The sequence below is a fragment of the Antechinus flavipes genome, chromosome 2 (assembly GCF_016432865.1).
Source record: "Antechinus flavipes isolate AdamAnt ecotype Samford, QLD, Australia chromosome 2, AdamAnt_v2, whole genome shotgun sequence".
In the NCBI taxonomy this organism is placed as follows: domain Eukaryota; kingdom Metazoa; phylum Chordata; class Mammalia; order Dasyuromorphia; family Dasyuridae; genus Antechinus; species Antechinus flavipes.
In genome coordinates this window covers 439726447-439742051 of record NC_067399.1, presented here as the reverse complement: position 1 = coordinate 439742051, position 15605 = coordinate 439726447, and the positions used below count along the sequence as shown (strand labels likewise).

The 15605-nt window shown below is 50.1% G+C and overlaps 1 protein-coding gene across 1 annotated transcript in view; it reads right to left on the bottom strand.

Moving 5' to 3' along the window:
* Nucleotides 1–85: 85 nt before the first annotated feature.
* Nucleotides 86–15605, bottom strand: part of MYH7B (myosin heavy chain 7B) — a 39771-nt gene continuing 24251 nt past the window's right edge. The window contains exons 24-41 of the mRNA XM_051979183.1: nucleotides 14506–14748; nucleotides 12651–12827; nucleotides 12382–12527; nucleotides 10390–10480; nucleotides 9825–10214; nucleotides 9159–9285; nucleotides 8878–8996; nucleotides 8589–8785; nucleotides 6566–6915; nucleotides 6230–6354; nucleotides 5973–6088; nucleotides 4206–4398; nucleotides 3788–3991; nucleotides 3086–3211; nucleotides 1971–2141; nucleotides 989–1093; nucleotides 793–888; nucleotides 86–596 (exon numbers count right to left, since the gene is read on the bottom strand). Of these exons, the coding sequence (XP_051835143.1) occupies nucleotides 345–596; nucleotides 793–888; nucleotides 989–1093; nucleotides 1971–2141; nucleotides 3086–3211; nucleotides 3788–3991; nucleotides 4206–4398; nucleotides 5973–6088; nucleotides 6230–6354; nucleotides 6566–6915; nucleotides 8589–8785; nucleotides 8878–8996; nucleotides 9159–9285; nucleotides 9825–10214; nucleotides 10390–10480; nucleotides 12382–12527; nucleotides 12651–12827; nucleotides 14506–14748 (3228 nt within the window). The 3' untranslated portion in view covers nucleotides 86–344. The remainder of the gene's footprint in view (nucleotides 597–792; nucleotides 889–988; nucleotides 1094–1970; nucleotides 2142–3085; nucleotides 3212–3787; nucleotides 3992–4205; nucleotides 4399–5972; nucleotides 6089–6229; nucleotides 6355–6565; nucleotides 6916–8588; nucleotides 8786–8877; nucleotides 8997–9158; nucleotides 9286–9824; nucleotides 10215–10389; nucleotides 10481–12381; nucleotides 12528–12650; nucleotides 12828–14505; nucleotides 14749–15605) is intronic.

The following is a 15605-nucleotide window of genomic DNA, read 5'->3' as shown; positions in this document are numbered from 1 at the left end:
ATTTTGCCCGGGGGCCTGAGTCCAACCCTCAGGTTCTTCATTACTTTTAGTCTCCCCTTCCCTCAAGCAAAAGGAACAAAAAGCATTCTGCTTTTATTTGCATTTATTTGGGAAATTCGAAGGGATTGGAGGGAAAATTATGGTAAGTTATGGAGTCGAAGGTCCTTGAGATAGGATAAGGAAGCAGTGAGTTAGGGGTCCATGGTGCTGTTGCAGCAACCACTCCTCTTCAGATCGTAGGCCTCTAAGGGCTTATGGGCCTCCGGGCCTTCACTCTTTATGCTGAGGAATGGCAGAGACATGTTAGTTCACCACCCATGCTTGCTGCTTCCTCCCTCCCACAGTCACAGACAGCCCTGCAAAGAAGGAATTCCTCCTCCCTTGCAGAACTTGTTTCTGTTCTCTTCCCCTTTCACTTTGGGGAACAAGTTATTGCCCTTCTCTCCCCAGCCCCTTACCTTTGGGGTCAGGGCATCCCGAGTGCGAGCCCGAAGCTTGTTAACCTGGGTTTCTGCAATGTCTGCCCGTTCCTCTGCATCGTCGAGCTCGTGCTGAGCCTTCCGGTACTTCACCAGGTTGGAGTTGGCCTGTTGCTCCTGGGAAGGAGCAATCAGAGAATCAGTCCATTAACAAGCATCATATTAAGTGCCTACCATGTAGGATTACGCACAAAGAGTTGTATGTGGATGTTTGGGCCAAGACACGCTTCTCTCTGACTCAGTTTTTACTTCTATAAGATGGGAAAAGTAATGCCCGGGTCAGAGCCGCACGTACTTTTGCGCACGTACTCACCGCTTCCTCAAACTGGCGTTTATAGCTCTTGACTTTGCTCTGTAGCTTCTCAATAAGGTCCTGCATCCGGGCCAGGTTTTTCCTGTCTTCCTCAGCCTGGGGAAGAGAGAAAGTGGGGATCATTCAGAGCTGTGGCCTAGGCTTGTAGCTCGAGAGATTATCCAGCTCTGACATCCCCAGCCTCGGTCCCACTGACCTGATAGCTGAGCTCCTTCACTCGGCGCTCGTGTTTGCGAATGCCTTTCTGGGCCTCCACGTTCTTCTTCTGTTCCCCATCCAACTCCAGCTCCAGTTCCCGTACCTGCAGAACAAGAGTAGATGAGCCCGGGGCCGTGAGTTTAGGGAGGTAGGATCTTGGTATTGTGGCAGCAGAGCTGTGTGACCTTGGGCCAATCCCCACTTCCAGGGCCTCAGTTTCCTCCTCTGTAAGTCCCTTCCAGCTCTAGATGTTTGATCTCCCTAGCACCAGGGGACAATAACCATGCCGAAGAGAGAAGGCACGAAAAAAGAACAAGGAGATTGAGGATATGGATTGGATACCCAGAACGGGGTCCAGCAGTCGGCAGGCGGTGAGGAATCAGGTCTGAGGCCAAGGACAAATGTGAAGGGGCAGGGGAGAGGGCAGAAGTGCCCAAGAGGGATCTGGAAGTACTGGTGGCCAGGGGTCGGGGGGGAGTGAGGGGGAGAGGAGAGGGAAGGGATTGGGGAGAGCGGGCTTGGAAGCATCTCAGAATCTAGGGGGCCCCATCTCTTTGGGATCATTCAAGTTATTCCCCATGGATCAGTGGGATGCTTAAGGAATCACCAAGGAGAGGAGACATCCTGCTCTCCCCGAGGGAGGCTAGGGCAGGAGCTGCTTGGTGATGAAACCCCTCTGCTCTCCAAGCAGTTGATTGCATGTGTAATGTCAGTTTAATGAGCCCTCCAGTGCCTAGCAGTAATCAAGTCCTGGGGGAAGGGAGACAAGATTCCTGCCACAAAGAGTCCGAGTCTTGATTTCCTACACTAGAAAATGTTGGGGAGGTGGACTGAAGCCTCAGAGCAAGGACAGGAGAACCTCCGGGGATGACTGGGTGAATCGGATCATGATGGAAACCGTTGGGAGGGAGACGGAGGCGGAGAGAGGAGCAATGTCTCAGAAGTTCTGGGGGATGGGGACACATTGGGGAAGGACTGACCTTTGCTTCCAACTTCTGGACCTGCTTCTTGCCACCCCTGAGGGCCACCTGCTCAGCTTCATCCAACCGAACCTGTAGTTCCCTCACTGTCTGCTCCAGTGTCTTTTTCATCCGCTCCAAGTGGGCACTGGTATCTTGTTCCTTCTTCAGCTCCTCAGCCATCATAGCAGCCTGCAGGGAGTCGGGGCAGAAGGCACAGACTCACGAGCCTACTCTTCCTCACCCGCACGTACTCTTCAGTCCGGCGACATGGGTGCAAAACACTTCAATCTCCAGGCTGGGCGTTGTCACTGGCTGTCTCCTGTACCTGGAATGTTCTCCTTCATCTCCGCCTCCTGGCCTCTTTCCAGCTAAAATCCCACTCTCCTTGGGAAGCCTTTCCCATCTCCCCCTTATACTAATCCTCTCTCTCTGTTGTGATCTCCGATTTAAACTGTACATAACTTGTTTGTACATAGGTGGTTTGCATGTTGTCTCCTCCATTAGAATGTGAGCTCTCCGTGAGCAGGGACTGCCTTTTGCCTTTGTATCTGCAGAGATCAGCATAGTGCCTGGTACGCAGTAGGCACTTAATAAATGTTTATTGACTGACCATCCCTGCCCCCTTTCAAGGGTCATTCCATTCTTCCCCCTTGCTGAGATCTCCTCGCGTCCTCTTGGATAGAGGCTACATGGTATCAAGATAATTGGATTTCCTTAGAAAATTTGGGTTCTGATTCTAGTTTTGTCACTGTGACCTTGCCTTACCAACAGCTTCTCAAAGCCTCAGTTTCTTTGCTAAAAAGGGGGAGGGGTTTGAGTTAGATCTCTAAACTGCCTTTTGACTCTAGAGGAGATTCTGATTTGAAGTCAGAAGACCGGGATTCAGATTCTGGCTCCATCACTTAGGATCAGTATGATCTTGGGCACCGTGTCAACCTCTCCAGAGCTCATGAGTAAAATGGGGGCATCCCTCCCAGCTCGGAGTCTATGATCCCGTGATCATCTTTCTGGCAAATCATTTTGTCCCAAAGCCTTCCTGTTGTATTCCCAGCCCAATTCTTTCAGCTCTGAGACGGACCAGGCTGGTCCTTCCCGAGACTGGTCCCATCCCAGCCCAGCCTCTGGATCCTCACGTCAGTGATGGCTTTCTTCGCCTTCTCCTCAGCTTCACGGCTTTCCTGCACGGCCTCTTCTACCTCGCTACTGAGTTGTGACACATCAGCCTCTAATTTCTTCTTCTGGCTGACGAGGCCTGTGTTCTGGAAGCACATGGGGGTTGAGATGGGGGCGGAGAGAAAAAAAGAAAAAATCAGATCTAGGTTGGGTCCCACCTAGGCAAGGGTCATTAATTCTCCACAGACTGGTGAAATCTATGGACGTCTTCTTGGCGTTACTGCATAAATGCATAAAATAAAATACATAGGATTACATTAAAGTACAAAAATTTTAAAAAACAAAAATCCCCGTTGACAGGTTTAAGAACCCTTACTAAGGACAGTCAGATGCCCCAGGCAAGCCCTCTGCAGAAAGGACTCGAGGGCCTCTGAAGAAGGGGATCTCTGGGGTCTCCAAGCCCTGCGTTTCTGTGCTCAGTGTTTGGCGTGTCCCATTTTGGAGCCAGAGCCTGGTGTGCCCTATTCTCCAGCACGCTCTGGGTCTTGTCATAATTCAACATGTTTCTTTTAGATGTGCATACAAAAATATTCACATAAATTATAATACATTGGTAAATGTAAAGATCATAGTAATAAATATAGAAAATATACTAGAAGTTGTGCAGATCTTTATTGAGCATCTACTATGTGCACAGCCCTGTGGGAGGCTTGGGTGCTTACCTGGGAGTGCAGCAAGTTGATCCTCTCAGTGGCCTCGAGCAGCTCTTGCTCAGCTAGTCTGCGGGCCCTCTCACCCTGCTCCAGCACTGCCCGGAGCTCCTCCAGCTCTGCCAGCAGCAGCCCGTTCCTTCGCTCCAAGGCCTGGGCCTGTTCCCGCAGCTCCCCGGCCATACGCTGCGCCTCGTCCTGGGCCACCTGGGCATCCTGGAGAGGAGACGGGGTGAGCTCCAGGAAAGGCTTGGGCCTGCATTTGTCCAACACAGCTCCCTAGGTCTGCCCACAGGTCTTTTGTGCCCCACTTCCCCATGGCTCCTAGCTTTGCCCCCCACTGCCCCTGCCAAGCCCCAGCTCCCCGGCTGTGCCCGTAGCTTTCGGACGTCTCCCCATGCTCCCCCTCCTGCCTCGGCCACCGTCTCACCTTGAGCTGGCCTTGCAGCAGGCGAGTAGCTGCGTGGGCCTCGCTGGCCTGGCGGGTCGCGTGACCCAGCTGCAGCTCCAGCTCGTTCAGGTCTCCCTCCATCTTCTTTTTAAGCCTCAGCGCCTCGTTCCGTGCCCGGCCCTCAGCATCCAGCGAAGCCTGCAGGGATTCCACTGTGCGCTGGTGATTGCGTCTGGGTAAGGAGAAGCAGGGTAGGCTCAATGCCGAGGGTCTCCTGCCCAGACGGCCGGTGGGGGCTCACTGAGCCCAGGCTCTTCTCTGCTATCAACGCCTGTCACCTCAGACGCCAGATCCTAGCCCCTCTGGTCCTTTCTTAGCTGCCACTGACCTCTGCTTCCAGCCAATGAGGAGTCGCCCCCAAATGGAAAGGGGGCGCCCCGTCACAGAAGTATTCCAGAAAAGGCCAGATGGCCCCTTGTCTGGGATATCGGAGGGAGGACTTTGGCTCCATTAGGTCTTGGACTAGATTGCACTGGGGTCCCTTCCATCTTGGAGATGCTGGGATTTAGGAGAGTTTAATCTCCCAATAAAAGTTCTCTGATGTTTGGTCAGATAGTTCCTTTCTCTGTGAAATCCCTCTAGGCTAATGAAAATTTTTAGGAGCCTGGCTCCCTCTGGAAGTCACTGTGCCATGGTCACTTTCTTCCAGAGTGAAGGTTCCTTCCCTCATGCCCCCAACACAACAGGAAGAAGAGGAGGAGCAGGAGGAAGAGCAGCAGCAGCAGCTTGCTCCTTGGTCCTCACTGCCACTGCTAGACTAATCCTTTGCCACCTTTGCTCCTCAGCCCCTCCTCTCAAGTTTGCTTCATCCCTCCTGCCTTTCAGTCTTTTTATTCTTTATTCCTTTCACTCCCTGGACTCTGATCTAGTAACACCGGCCTCCCTCCTCTTAGCACTCCAACTCCAGATGCTGGGTATTTTCGCTAGTCCCTCATTTCTGGGATTCTCTCCCTGATCCCCCATAATAAAAATGGTTATTGACTGGTGAACTATTTTAGATTCTTATTACAATTATACCAGCCTCAGGTCATTTCTTTGGTCTTTGTCTATTTCTTTTTCTCTCTCCATCTCTCCCTCCCTCTCTCTGTTGTCTCTCACACACTTTCACAGATACACAAACATACTGTGTCTGTCACACACACATACACATATATATATATATATATATATATATATGTTGTTTGTCACACACATCTACAGATACACATACATACTGTGTTTCTCACACACATACACATACATCCATGTCTCTGTCTCATATACGGAAAACATTGTCTCATAGATGCACATACATACTGTTTCTCACACAGGTATACATATTGTGCCTGTTACACACACACTCACAGATACATATATATACACACGTCTGCCACACACTCACAGACATACACACTGTGTTTCTCACACACACATACATACATACATGTTTCTGTCTCGTACACGGATAACATACTGTCTCTCTGTCTCACACACTTTCACAGACACACAGGCACACTGTTTCTGTATCTCTCTCACACACATACACACTGTCTCTGTGTCTTTCTCACACACACACGTATACCCTACCACATGTACAGAGGTTTAGGAGCAAAAAGGACTTCTGTCAGGGTTTTTCACCTCCCCAGGAGTGGCCCAGGGCCACGATGATTTCTCAGGGGACAGGCCTGGAGTCCCCCCAGGGAGCTCATTCTGTGCAAGGGGTGGGGGCCCGCAGAGGCTGACTGGGGCAGCCTCTGGCCTTCCCACCTGAGGTTCTCACTCTCCTCGTTCTTCTCTGCCAGCTTGCGGTCCATGTCGGCCTTCACCTGAGACAGTTCCAGCTGGCTCCGCAGAGTCTTTGTCTCCTCCAGCTCCAAGGCCCCCTAGAAGGCAGTGAGAGGGAGTCAGGGGCAGTGGGGGCTTCGTTGGTTGGTCAGCGTCCTGGCAGTCAGCATGAGTGGGTTAGTTTGGGTGGGTCAGCACGTGGAGATCAGCGAGAGCAATGCAAGCCCAGCCGCTCTGACCTCAGCTTCCTCCAGCGCGGCCTGGAGCTCACTCTTCTCTCCTTCCAGTGCTTTCTTCACTTTTTCCAGCTCCTGTAAATTCTTCCCACTGAGGCTGATCTGGTCAGTGAGGTCACTGATTTCCTCTGGGGAGGATGGGAAAGTGTGAGACTCGATCTCAGAGGATGCCCGCCACGTGGGATGGCCCCTGTTCAATCCTAGCGTTCCCCTCTTAGATCCCAGAATAACCTTCACGGGTCAGCATCAAGCTGACCCCAGTGACTTTGGAAGCCCTTGACCCCCAGGACGACCTCTGTCCCCAAGATGCTGCTTTGAGGAGGGGTCAGAGCTTCATACCCTGGAGGTGCTTATTCTCCCTCTTGAGGGTCTCCAAGGCTTCGAGCACCTCCTCATGGCTGTGCCGGAGCCTGAAGAGCTCCGAGCCGAGGCTCCTGGCCTCCCTCTGGGCCGCCTCCAGCTCCCGCTGAGTCTCCTCCTCCTGGCGCCTCCGCTCCTCCAGGGCCCGCTCCAGAAGGCGCTGCTTCTTGTCCAGGGCGGCCGCTGCCGAGGTGGAGCGCTCCAGCTCCAGGCTCACGTCGTCCACCTCCGTCTGCAGCCGCAGCTTTGCCTTCTCCAGGGACGAGCACCGCGCGTGGGCTGCCTCTGCAACCTCCTCGGCCTCCTGAAGCCTGGCCGCCAACTTCTTCCTGAGGCAGGGGGGGAGAAAGCACAGGTTGTGGCCAAAGGTCCTCAAAGTCACAGGGTCAGCAGCATGGGGCCACAGGGCAGGATCGTGGCCAAATGTTCATGAGATCAGCAACATGGCAGTCACAGGTCCTAGACATCAAAGTAATTGTAGGATTGCAGATGCAGAGCTGAAAAGGACCTTAGATTTGAACTTCATTATTCTGACTTCAGTCATTATTCTTTCCACTGACTATATGGAAGTGGGGTTGGTGGTCAGAGACAGGGTCCCATAAGGCCAAGGGGAAATAAGGGAATAAGCATTGATATAACACCTACTAAGTGCAAGGCACTGTGCTAAGAACTTTTTTTTTTTTTTTTTTAACAAATATTCTCTCATTGGATTCCTGGAGTTTTTGTGTGGAACTATGCCCAAAGGATTATCAAACTGTAAGGGTGTATCAAACCCTTTGGTCCAGCAGGGTCTCTGGATACTTAAAAAAATAATCAAAAAGGGAAAAGAACCCACATGTGCAAAAAATGTTTGTGGCAGCCTTTTTTGTAGTGGAAAAGAACTGGAAACGAGTGGATCCTGTCAGTTGGAGAATGGCTGAATAAATTGTTGTATATGAATGTTATGGAATAAATATTATTGTTCTGTAAGAATTGACCAACAGGATGATTTGAGAGAGGCCTGGAGAGACTTGCATGAACTAAGGCTAAGTGAAATGAGCAGAACCAAGAGAATATTGTACACTCCAACAAGAAGACTATATGATGATCAATTCTGATGGACTTGGCTCTCATCAACAATGAGGTGATTCAAGCCAGTTCCAATGATCTTGTAATGGAGAGAGCCATCTGCACCCAGAGAGAGACTGTGGGAACTGAGTATGAATCACAACATAGTATTTTCATCTTTTTGTTGTTGGTGGTATTATTTGTTTGGTTTTTAAATTTTCATTTATTTCTCTTTTTGATCTGATTTTCTTGCACAACAAAAGTGTGGAGATATGTTTGGAAGAATTTAGTATGTTTAGCCTATATTGGATTGCTTGCAGTCTAGAGGAGGGAGGATAGGGAGGGAGAAAACTTGTAAACACAGGGTGAATGTTTAGGGCTAAAAGACTCAATAAAAAAAATATATGCACACATACATATCTGTGTTATCTATATGTATATATAATATATGTATGTATACATATTTATGCATATTACAGCTATACACATATATGCATAAATACATATATATGCATTATGGATCTTTTCCATTATTTTAATGTTAATAATACTGGAAGTAATATAACAAGCTATTATTTATTTAAAAAAAAACAACTGGAGGTAAATGCTGTTGTTCCCATTTTACAGATGAAGAAACTGAGGCAAACAAAGGACTTGCTCAAGGTCACACAGCAAGTGTCTAAGGTTGCATTTGAACTCATGTCTTCCCTACTCCAGCAGCAGCAGTCCACCTGCTGGGTTACCTGGTGGCCTCTAAGGGGAGTGGGGGAATGGAATGACCACAGATGGGTCAGAGCATGCTGGCCAGTTCCCAGCCAGGTGTTCACAGAGCCGCAGAACAGGGTTTCGGGGCCTGGCCCCTAAGGACAGGAGAGTGGTCATACACACACGGTCACAGCTAGGGGTCTGGGACCCCGTGGGTGGGCAGGCAGCGGGAGGGCTCAGGGCTCCTTACTTGGCCTCCTCCAGCTCCTCCGTCCTCTGGATGGCATCCGCCTCGTACTTGCTCCTCCACTGGGCCACCTCGGCGTTGGCCTTGGACAGGAGCCGCTGCAGCTCGGCCTGCGCCTCCGCCTCTTCCTCGTGCTGCTCCCTGAGCAGCTCGCAGTCATGCCGAGACGCCTGCACCGTGTGGGCCAGCGCGCTCTTCGCCTGTGTCGAGAGGATGGGGAATGAGGGGGTGTCAGGAGCGGGGCGCCCCTTCCTTTCCCAGCTCTCCCGGCCCATCCTCCCGGCCCCGGCACCTTGGTCTCCTCCTCCAGCTGCCGCCTCAGCTCTTCTAGGCTCTGGGTCACCGAGATCTTCCCGCGGCTTAGCTGACTGATGAGAGACTCCTTCTCCTCCAGCAGCCGGCTCAATTCTCCTGGGGGGGAGGAGAGAAGGGGGGAGAACGACAAGGGATAGAGTGAGGGGTCGGCAAGAAGAGCTCCCGGATCATCCCCCCGCGCCCCCCGCCTGCACTCGGACCATCCCCTCCCTCCACCCCAGATCATCGTCCCTCCCTCCACCCAGATAGCCTTCCCACCATTCTCAGTCTGCAGTCTCCCGCGCTGGGCAGTCACGTCGGCCAGCTGCCTCTGCAGCTCATCGATCTTAACCTTGGCTTCGCTCAGATGATCCTCTGAAGCCCGACAGAGCTTCTCCGCGTTGGTCTGGGTTGGGGGAGAAGGGTCAGAGTGTATCAGAAGGCAGAAAATGGAAAGAGGGGTGGGGGTGGGGGTCCCAGAGAGTGGAAACAAAGTCAGGCAACTGTAGGCTTTCAAGCTTGTGGATCTGAGGACCGGGCAGAGGGGAAAGAGTCTGACAAAGGATCAAGCTCTGGAAGGGTCTTCGGGTCAAGAGTCAAAAGCAGTAAGTATTATGGGGCCTGGAGTCAGGAAGACCTGAGTTCAATAACTTCTACCTCACCTTCCTTATCTGTAAAATGGGGATAATAGTAGTACCTACCTCCCGGGTCACTGACGGATAATGAGATATTTGTAACGAGCTTAGCACAATATGTGGCACACAGTCAGTGCCTTATAAAACGTTGGCTACTAGGAGGAGCAGGAAGAGCAGGGGGCCGGAGGAGCCCCGAGGAGACTAGAATGGGACGTAGGGGAGGGAGGCTGGGCGGGGCCAAAGTCCGGCTCCTAAGCCGGACGGGCCAGGCCGGGTGAATCGCGTCGGCGGCGGAGCATCCCGAGCCTACCTTGCTCCGGGTCAGGGCCTCCACGTTAGCGCTGAGGTCGTCCACCTCCATCCTGAGCTCGCTCTTCTCCTTCTCCAGCTTCTGCCGGGCCCGCTGGAGGTTGTCGATGTGCTCCCCCAGCTCGGCGGTGCTGTCCGCCTGCCTCCGGCGCAGGGCCGCCGCCGTGGCCTCGTGCCTCAGCGTGGCCTCCTCCAGCTCCCGCCGCAGCCGGCCCAGCTCCGCCTCCAGCTTCCGACTGCCTTCCCGCTGCCCGGCCGAGGCGCCCCCCGCCTCCTCCAGCCGCTCGCTCAGCTCCTCCAGCTCCTGCGCGCTCTCCGCCCGCTGCTTCTCCACGCGAGCGCGGGCTGCCCGCTCGGCCTCCAGCTCCTCCTCCAGCTCCTCTCCGCGGGACTGGGGAGGGCAGCCAGAAGGGTGTGAAGACGCCGGGGCCGCCATAGGGACTCCCGCCCCCAGCCCCGACAGCCCGGGGGCGCGCTCGGCACTGCCCGGCCCGGGTCCCAAGCTCCGGCTTGCCGACAGCTGTGGCCCAGCCCGAGGAAGAAGCGAGGGGTCGGGGGAAAGGCACCTGTAATTCCTTGATCTTTTTTTGCAGCTGGGCTCCCAGCACCTGTTCGTCCTCAATTCGAGAGTTCAGTTGGCTCATCTCAAAGTCCTTCCTGCAGTGGGCAAGAGATGGCCACGGGTGAAGTAATGTGAGGGCAAGAGATGCTGGCCCAGCCTTAGACCACCCTGGTGGTGGTCTAAGTGACAGGGAGGTGGCTTTTGCCTCCATGAAAGGAAAAAAAACCCAACTTCTTAGCAAACAACGTGCTTAGAAGTGGGATGGACTGCCTGGGGAGATGGTGAGTTCCCAGCTGGAAGTCTCCAAGCAGAGACTGGGTGACTTCTTGTCGGAAATATTGCGGAGGGGAGTTTTGGTCAAGTTGGCCCAACTGGCTCTGAGTTGGCTCTGAGGGTCCCCCTAACCCTGACTTCTGGGATTCTGTTCTGACACACAGTATCAGAAGTTAGGGCCTTCTAGCTTGCTCTCCTTATAGAAGAGGAAGCTGGGGATTGTAGAAAGAAGAAGCTGTGTTCAAGATTAAACCGGGGAGTGAGTAGCTGGGTCACCAGTGACCTCGAGGTCTCTGGCTCCAAATCCAGACTTTTTGCCACTATACCTACATGTAGGACATCATGTTAGACATTGGGTAAGAAAGGATGAAAAATGTACCAGCCCCTGCCCTCAAGGAGCTCCCAATCTTGCAAGCTTACTGAAACCAAAAGATCTGTGATCTCTCTCTATCAATCTGGGCATTCCTTCCATCCAGATTCTTGAATTGATATGACTACCCTTTTGATAATGAGCCTCTGAATTTAGCTAGGCTAGACAACACCTACCTCTTAGAGTTGTTGGAAGGATCAAATAAGATGATATTTGTAAAGTGCTTAGCACAGTACCTGATACATAATAAGTGTCTACTTCTTTTTCCTTCCCTCCCTCTTCTCCTCCCTTCTTCCTTCCCTCCTTCCTTCCTTCTTTCTTTTTTTCCTTCCTTCCTTCTTTTCTTCCTCCCTCATTTCATCCTTCTCTGCTTCCCTCCCTCCATTCCTTGCTTTTCTTCTTTCTTTCTTCCCTTCCTCACTCTCACCTTTCTTTCCTTTCTGCTTTTTTCTTCCTTTCTTTGTTTTTTCCTTCCCTCCTTCTTTCTCCCCTCCTTCCTTCCCTCTTTCCCTTCTTTCTTCCTTCCCTCCCTCCTACTTGCATTCCCTTTCCTTCCCTTCTTTCCTACCTTAAGACCCATATATTATATTCTGTATGAAGACTTTCCTGATTCCCCAATTGTTAGCATTCTCTCTTCCTCACTATTGTGTATTTAACTGCTTTGCATGTTTATTGTTTGTTTATTATCTTCTATCTGTGATGTATACGATTTTATATGTACGTGTCTCCTCTATAAGAATGTAATCTCCTTGTGAATGGGAATCATTCCATTCTTTGAACTTATATCTTCAGCCCCCCAACACCTAGCACATAATAGGGCTTAATAAGGGCTTTTTGTTTGATTAATTGTTTTTCCTCTTATCCCTTAGTAGGAGGTTAGCTTAGTGTTAGCTTAGCAAACTCTCATCTACTAATCATGCCAGGTTTGTAAAATGTTAATTTCCAAAGTTCCATACTTTTTACTACCTATAAACTCAAAAATCCATCTCAGATGCTTCTCCCACTTCTGGCTCCCCAGCCCCTGATCCTTATTCCCTAAGTCCTGAGGTCGAAGAAGACAGAGTAGTGCAAATTCAGCTATTTCTTTTTTCTATATCAATGATATGGTTTGAAGTTGGAAGCACTAGTCCTGAGGGTCCCTGATATTTTATGAGCTTTATCTGACCTCCAACATCCCTGCCTTGGAGTTAGCCTGACCCTGAATTCACTGGACCAAGGTCCTGAGCAGTAAAGGATATGAGTTCCTTTTTTATCCAAACCCTCTTATTTTACAGATAAGGAAACTGAAGCTCAGAGAGAGAAGAAATGATGATCCCCAGCTTCCAGCCCTCCATCGCTATAAACTAGACCCACTTTTTGAGCTTTTCCTCCAGCTGCCGCCGATCACGCTCTCCATCTGCCACTGACTCCTGGGTGAGTTTCAGGTCCCCCTCTAGCTTCCGCTTGGCCCTTTCCACATCTAGGCGCATTTTCTTCTCTTGTTCCAGAGAGCTTTCCAGCTGGGAAGGAGAGATGTGAGTGAGTGGAGGCTTTCTCAATTCCTTCCTTCTGAGCAGTAGTATCACCCTGCCCAGGCCCAGATGACTTCCTCCTCCAGCACACACCTGCCAGGTCACACTTACATCATCCAGCTGCTGCTCCAGCTTGACCTTCGCTTTGCTCAGAGTGTTGACCTTGTCTTCCTCAGTCTGCAAGTCATCCAGCCCTTGCTGGTGAGCTTCCTGCAGGGCTTTCTTCTCCTTGGTCAGCCTGGTAATCGTTTCATCCCGCCCTGCCATCTCTTCCACCAAGGTCTTCACCTGAAACAGAAGAGCTGCAGTGACAGGTGGGAGAAGACGAGGGAGCCGGAGAGGAAACAATTCTTTTTCCTTCAATTTAAATCTTATGGCTTCATCCCCAAATCTTGGGTTAGAGCTGCAAGGGACCTCATTTTGTACAACCCCCTAATTTTATGGATGAAAAAATTAAAGATACAGAGAGAGGAAGTCACAAGCTAAGATCCCACAACAGTAAAGGGGCAGAACTGGGATCTGAACCCAGAATTTCTGCTGTAAGACAAGTTAATACTCTTTCTATAATGTCATACTTTTCTTTCCTGTTCGTCCAGATCTCCAGCTTTTGGTGTTTTATGTAAAATGGATTATGTGAGTGGAAGGACAGCCTGTGCATGGAGCAGAGTAAGTGCCCTCAGTGGAGGGAAGAGGACCATGGAGGCTTGGGTTTTTCCTCCCCATGTCTTTACTGTGTCGTGGGGATAAGATCCAAGTGTCTGTCATGGCTCATGCCTACGTATGGCCTGTCCCAGAACTGGGAGTTAGCAATGATGGTGCCTCGTATTCTCAGACACTGACCGATTGCCTTTCAGAGCAGACCTGCTGAGGAGACCTTGATCTCCCATCCTCGCAGAACAGAGCTCCAGAGCACTGAATGCTTAACATCGTTTCTCTAATTCTCATTTTCCAAGGAGTTACACATTGACTTAGCTCACTGAACTAGATTTAGAAGGGAGCTTAGAAGTCACCTCACCTAAACCTCTCCTTTTATAGGAGAGAAAACGGGCCCCAGTGAGATTGTCATATATGTAATAAAGGGACTCAGGCAGTATTCAGTCAATCAGTCAGTCAACAAGCATTTATTAAGCAATTACTATATTTCATAAATTGTGCTTAAGTGTTAAAGATACAAAAAAGGGTAAAAAGTGGACCCTGCCCTTGAGGCATTCAAATTCTGAGAGGAGAGAGTATACAAACAAGTAGGTCTATGTGTTCACACACACACACAATTTGAGTGGCTACAAGTTCAATGATCTTTTCAGACTCATCACCTCCTAGATTTCAAGCTCTTTACCCCATTCCTTGATCCAAAGCCCCTCTCTTAGATCTCTGTGTCAGCCCTTCCTGGTGGTCTGAATTCATGCCAATTCCCCAGAGCATCTAAGTTTTATCCTGGGCCCTTTTCCAGTTTTTTGCTCCTGTTCTTCTAAAGATTCTTTACTATTTTCTGAATCTTCTCTTTGAGTTTCCTTCTGGGTATTTTTCCTTCCCTTGATTCTCTGCTCTGGTCCAGTCCAGCCCTTGTTCTATCTCTTCTCTTAGATCTAAGCTCTAGCTTCTATGGTTCTCTGCTGTGGTCCATCCCTTGTTTTAGGTCTTCCCTTAGATCTAAGCTCTAGCTCTTCCTGTTCTCTGCTCTGGTTCAGTCCAACCCTGTTCTGGATTTTCCCTTAGATCTAAGCTCCAGCTTCTCTGGTTCTCTGCTCTGGTCCAGTCCAGCCCTGTTCTGGATTTTCCCCTAGATCTAATCTCCAATTCCTCTGGTTTTCTGCTCTGGTCCAGTCCACTCCTTTTTTCTAGGTCTTCTCTTAGATCTAAGTTCTAGCTCCTTTGGTTCTCTTGGGCCTAACAGTTGCTCTGGGCTCTGACTTCAGTGCTACCTCTGAGAAGTGACTCCCCAGTCCCCTCCCTGGCTGCTCCAAACCTTATTCTCTGTGGCGTGCTTTTCCTTCTCCACTTTGGCCAGCGTCAGCTCCAGGTCATCGATGTCCTTTTTGAGTTCGGTACACTCATCCTCCAGGTGTCGTTTCCTTGCAGTGAGGTCGGAGTTTGTCTCCTCCTCATCCTCCAGCCGCTCACTCAGCTCCTTCACCTTGGACTCCAGCTGCACCTTGGACTTGATCAGAAGGTCACAGCGTTCCTCTGCATCTGCTAGGTTGTCCTGCTCCTGGAGGGAAAAAGGACAGACAGCAGGGGTCAGCACCCCAGGCCCAGGGGCAGAGCAGGACATACAGACATGAAGTGAGCACTGAAAGGGACCAAGTTGCAGGCAAGTCAAAATGGGAACGGGTCTAACCCATTAATGGGTTCATTCATTCTCAAACACTTTCTGAGTTACCTATTAGGTAACCTTACTTATTAGGGTTTTTAACCTAGAGAATAAAATAGGGAGAAATGTAATCACAAATCTGAAAAGGAAGGGAATGAACATTTATTAAGAGCCTCCTATGTACTAGGCATTTTACAAATATTGCCTCATTTGAAACTCATAACATCCCTGGGGATTATTGTCCCCATTTTACAGTTGGGAAAAATGAGGCAGATAGAGGTGAAAGAAAGACTTTTACATAACTGTGCCAATAAACTTCATGTAAAAAGTCATTATATGGAAATGGGATGAACTGATGAATTTTGCTCTGTTCAGTCTCAGAAGGTAAAATTAAGATGGGAAGGAGAGAAAAGGGAAGACAGAGAGAGACAGATATACAGACACAGAAAGAGACAGAGAGAGAGGAAGGGAGAGAGAGAAAGGAGGGAAAAAGATTGGGTATCTTGATACCCAATCATAAGATAATAGATTTTAGATCTAACTCAATGTAAAAAATTTTTAAAAAATTAGAATTGGAAGGAAAAAAGAAGGAAGGAAGGAGGGAAAAAAGAGGGAGAAAAAAAAAGGGAGGAGCAAAAGCCTTCCTTGAATGCTAAGTTTGTATCACAACTAGGACAATGTGATATTGTGGAAAGAATAGTGGGTTTCAAATCAAGAGGGCTGATTTTAAATCTCAGCTTTATTACTTTCTGCCC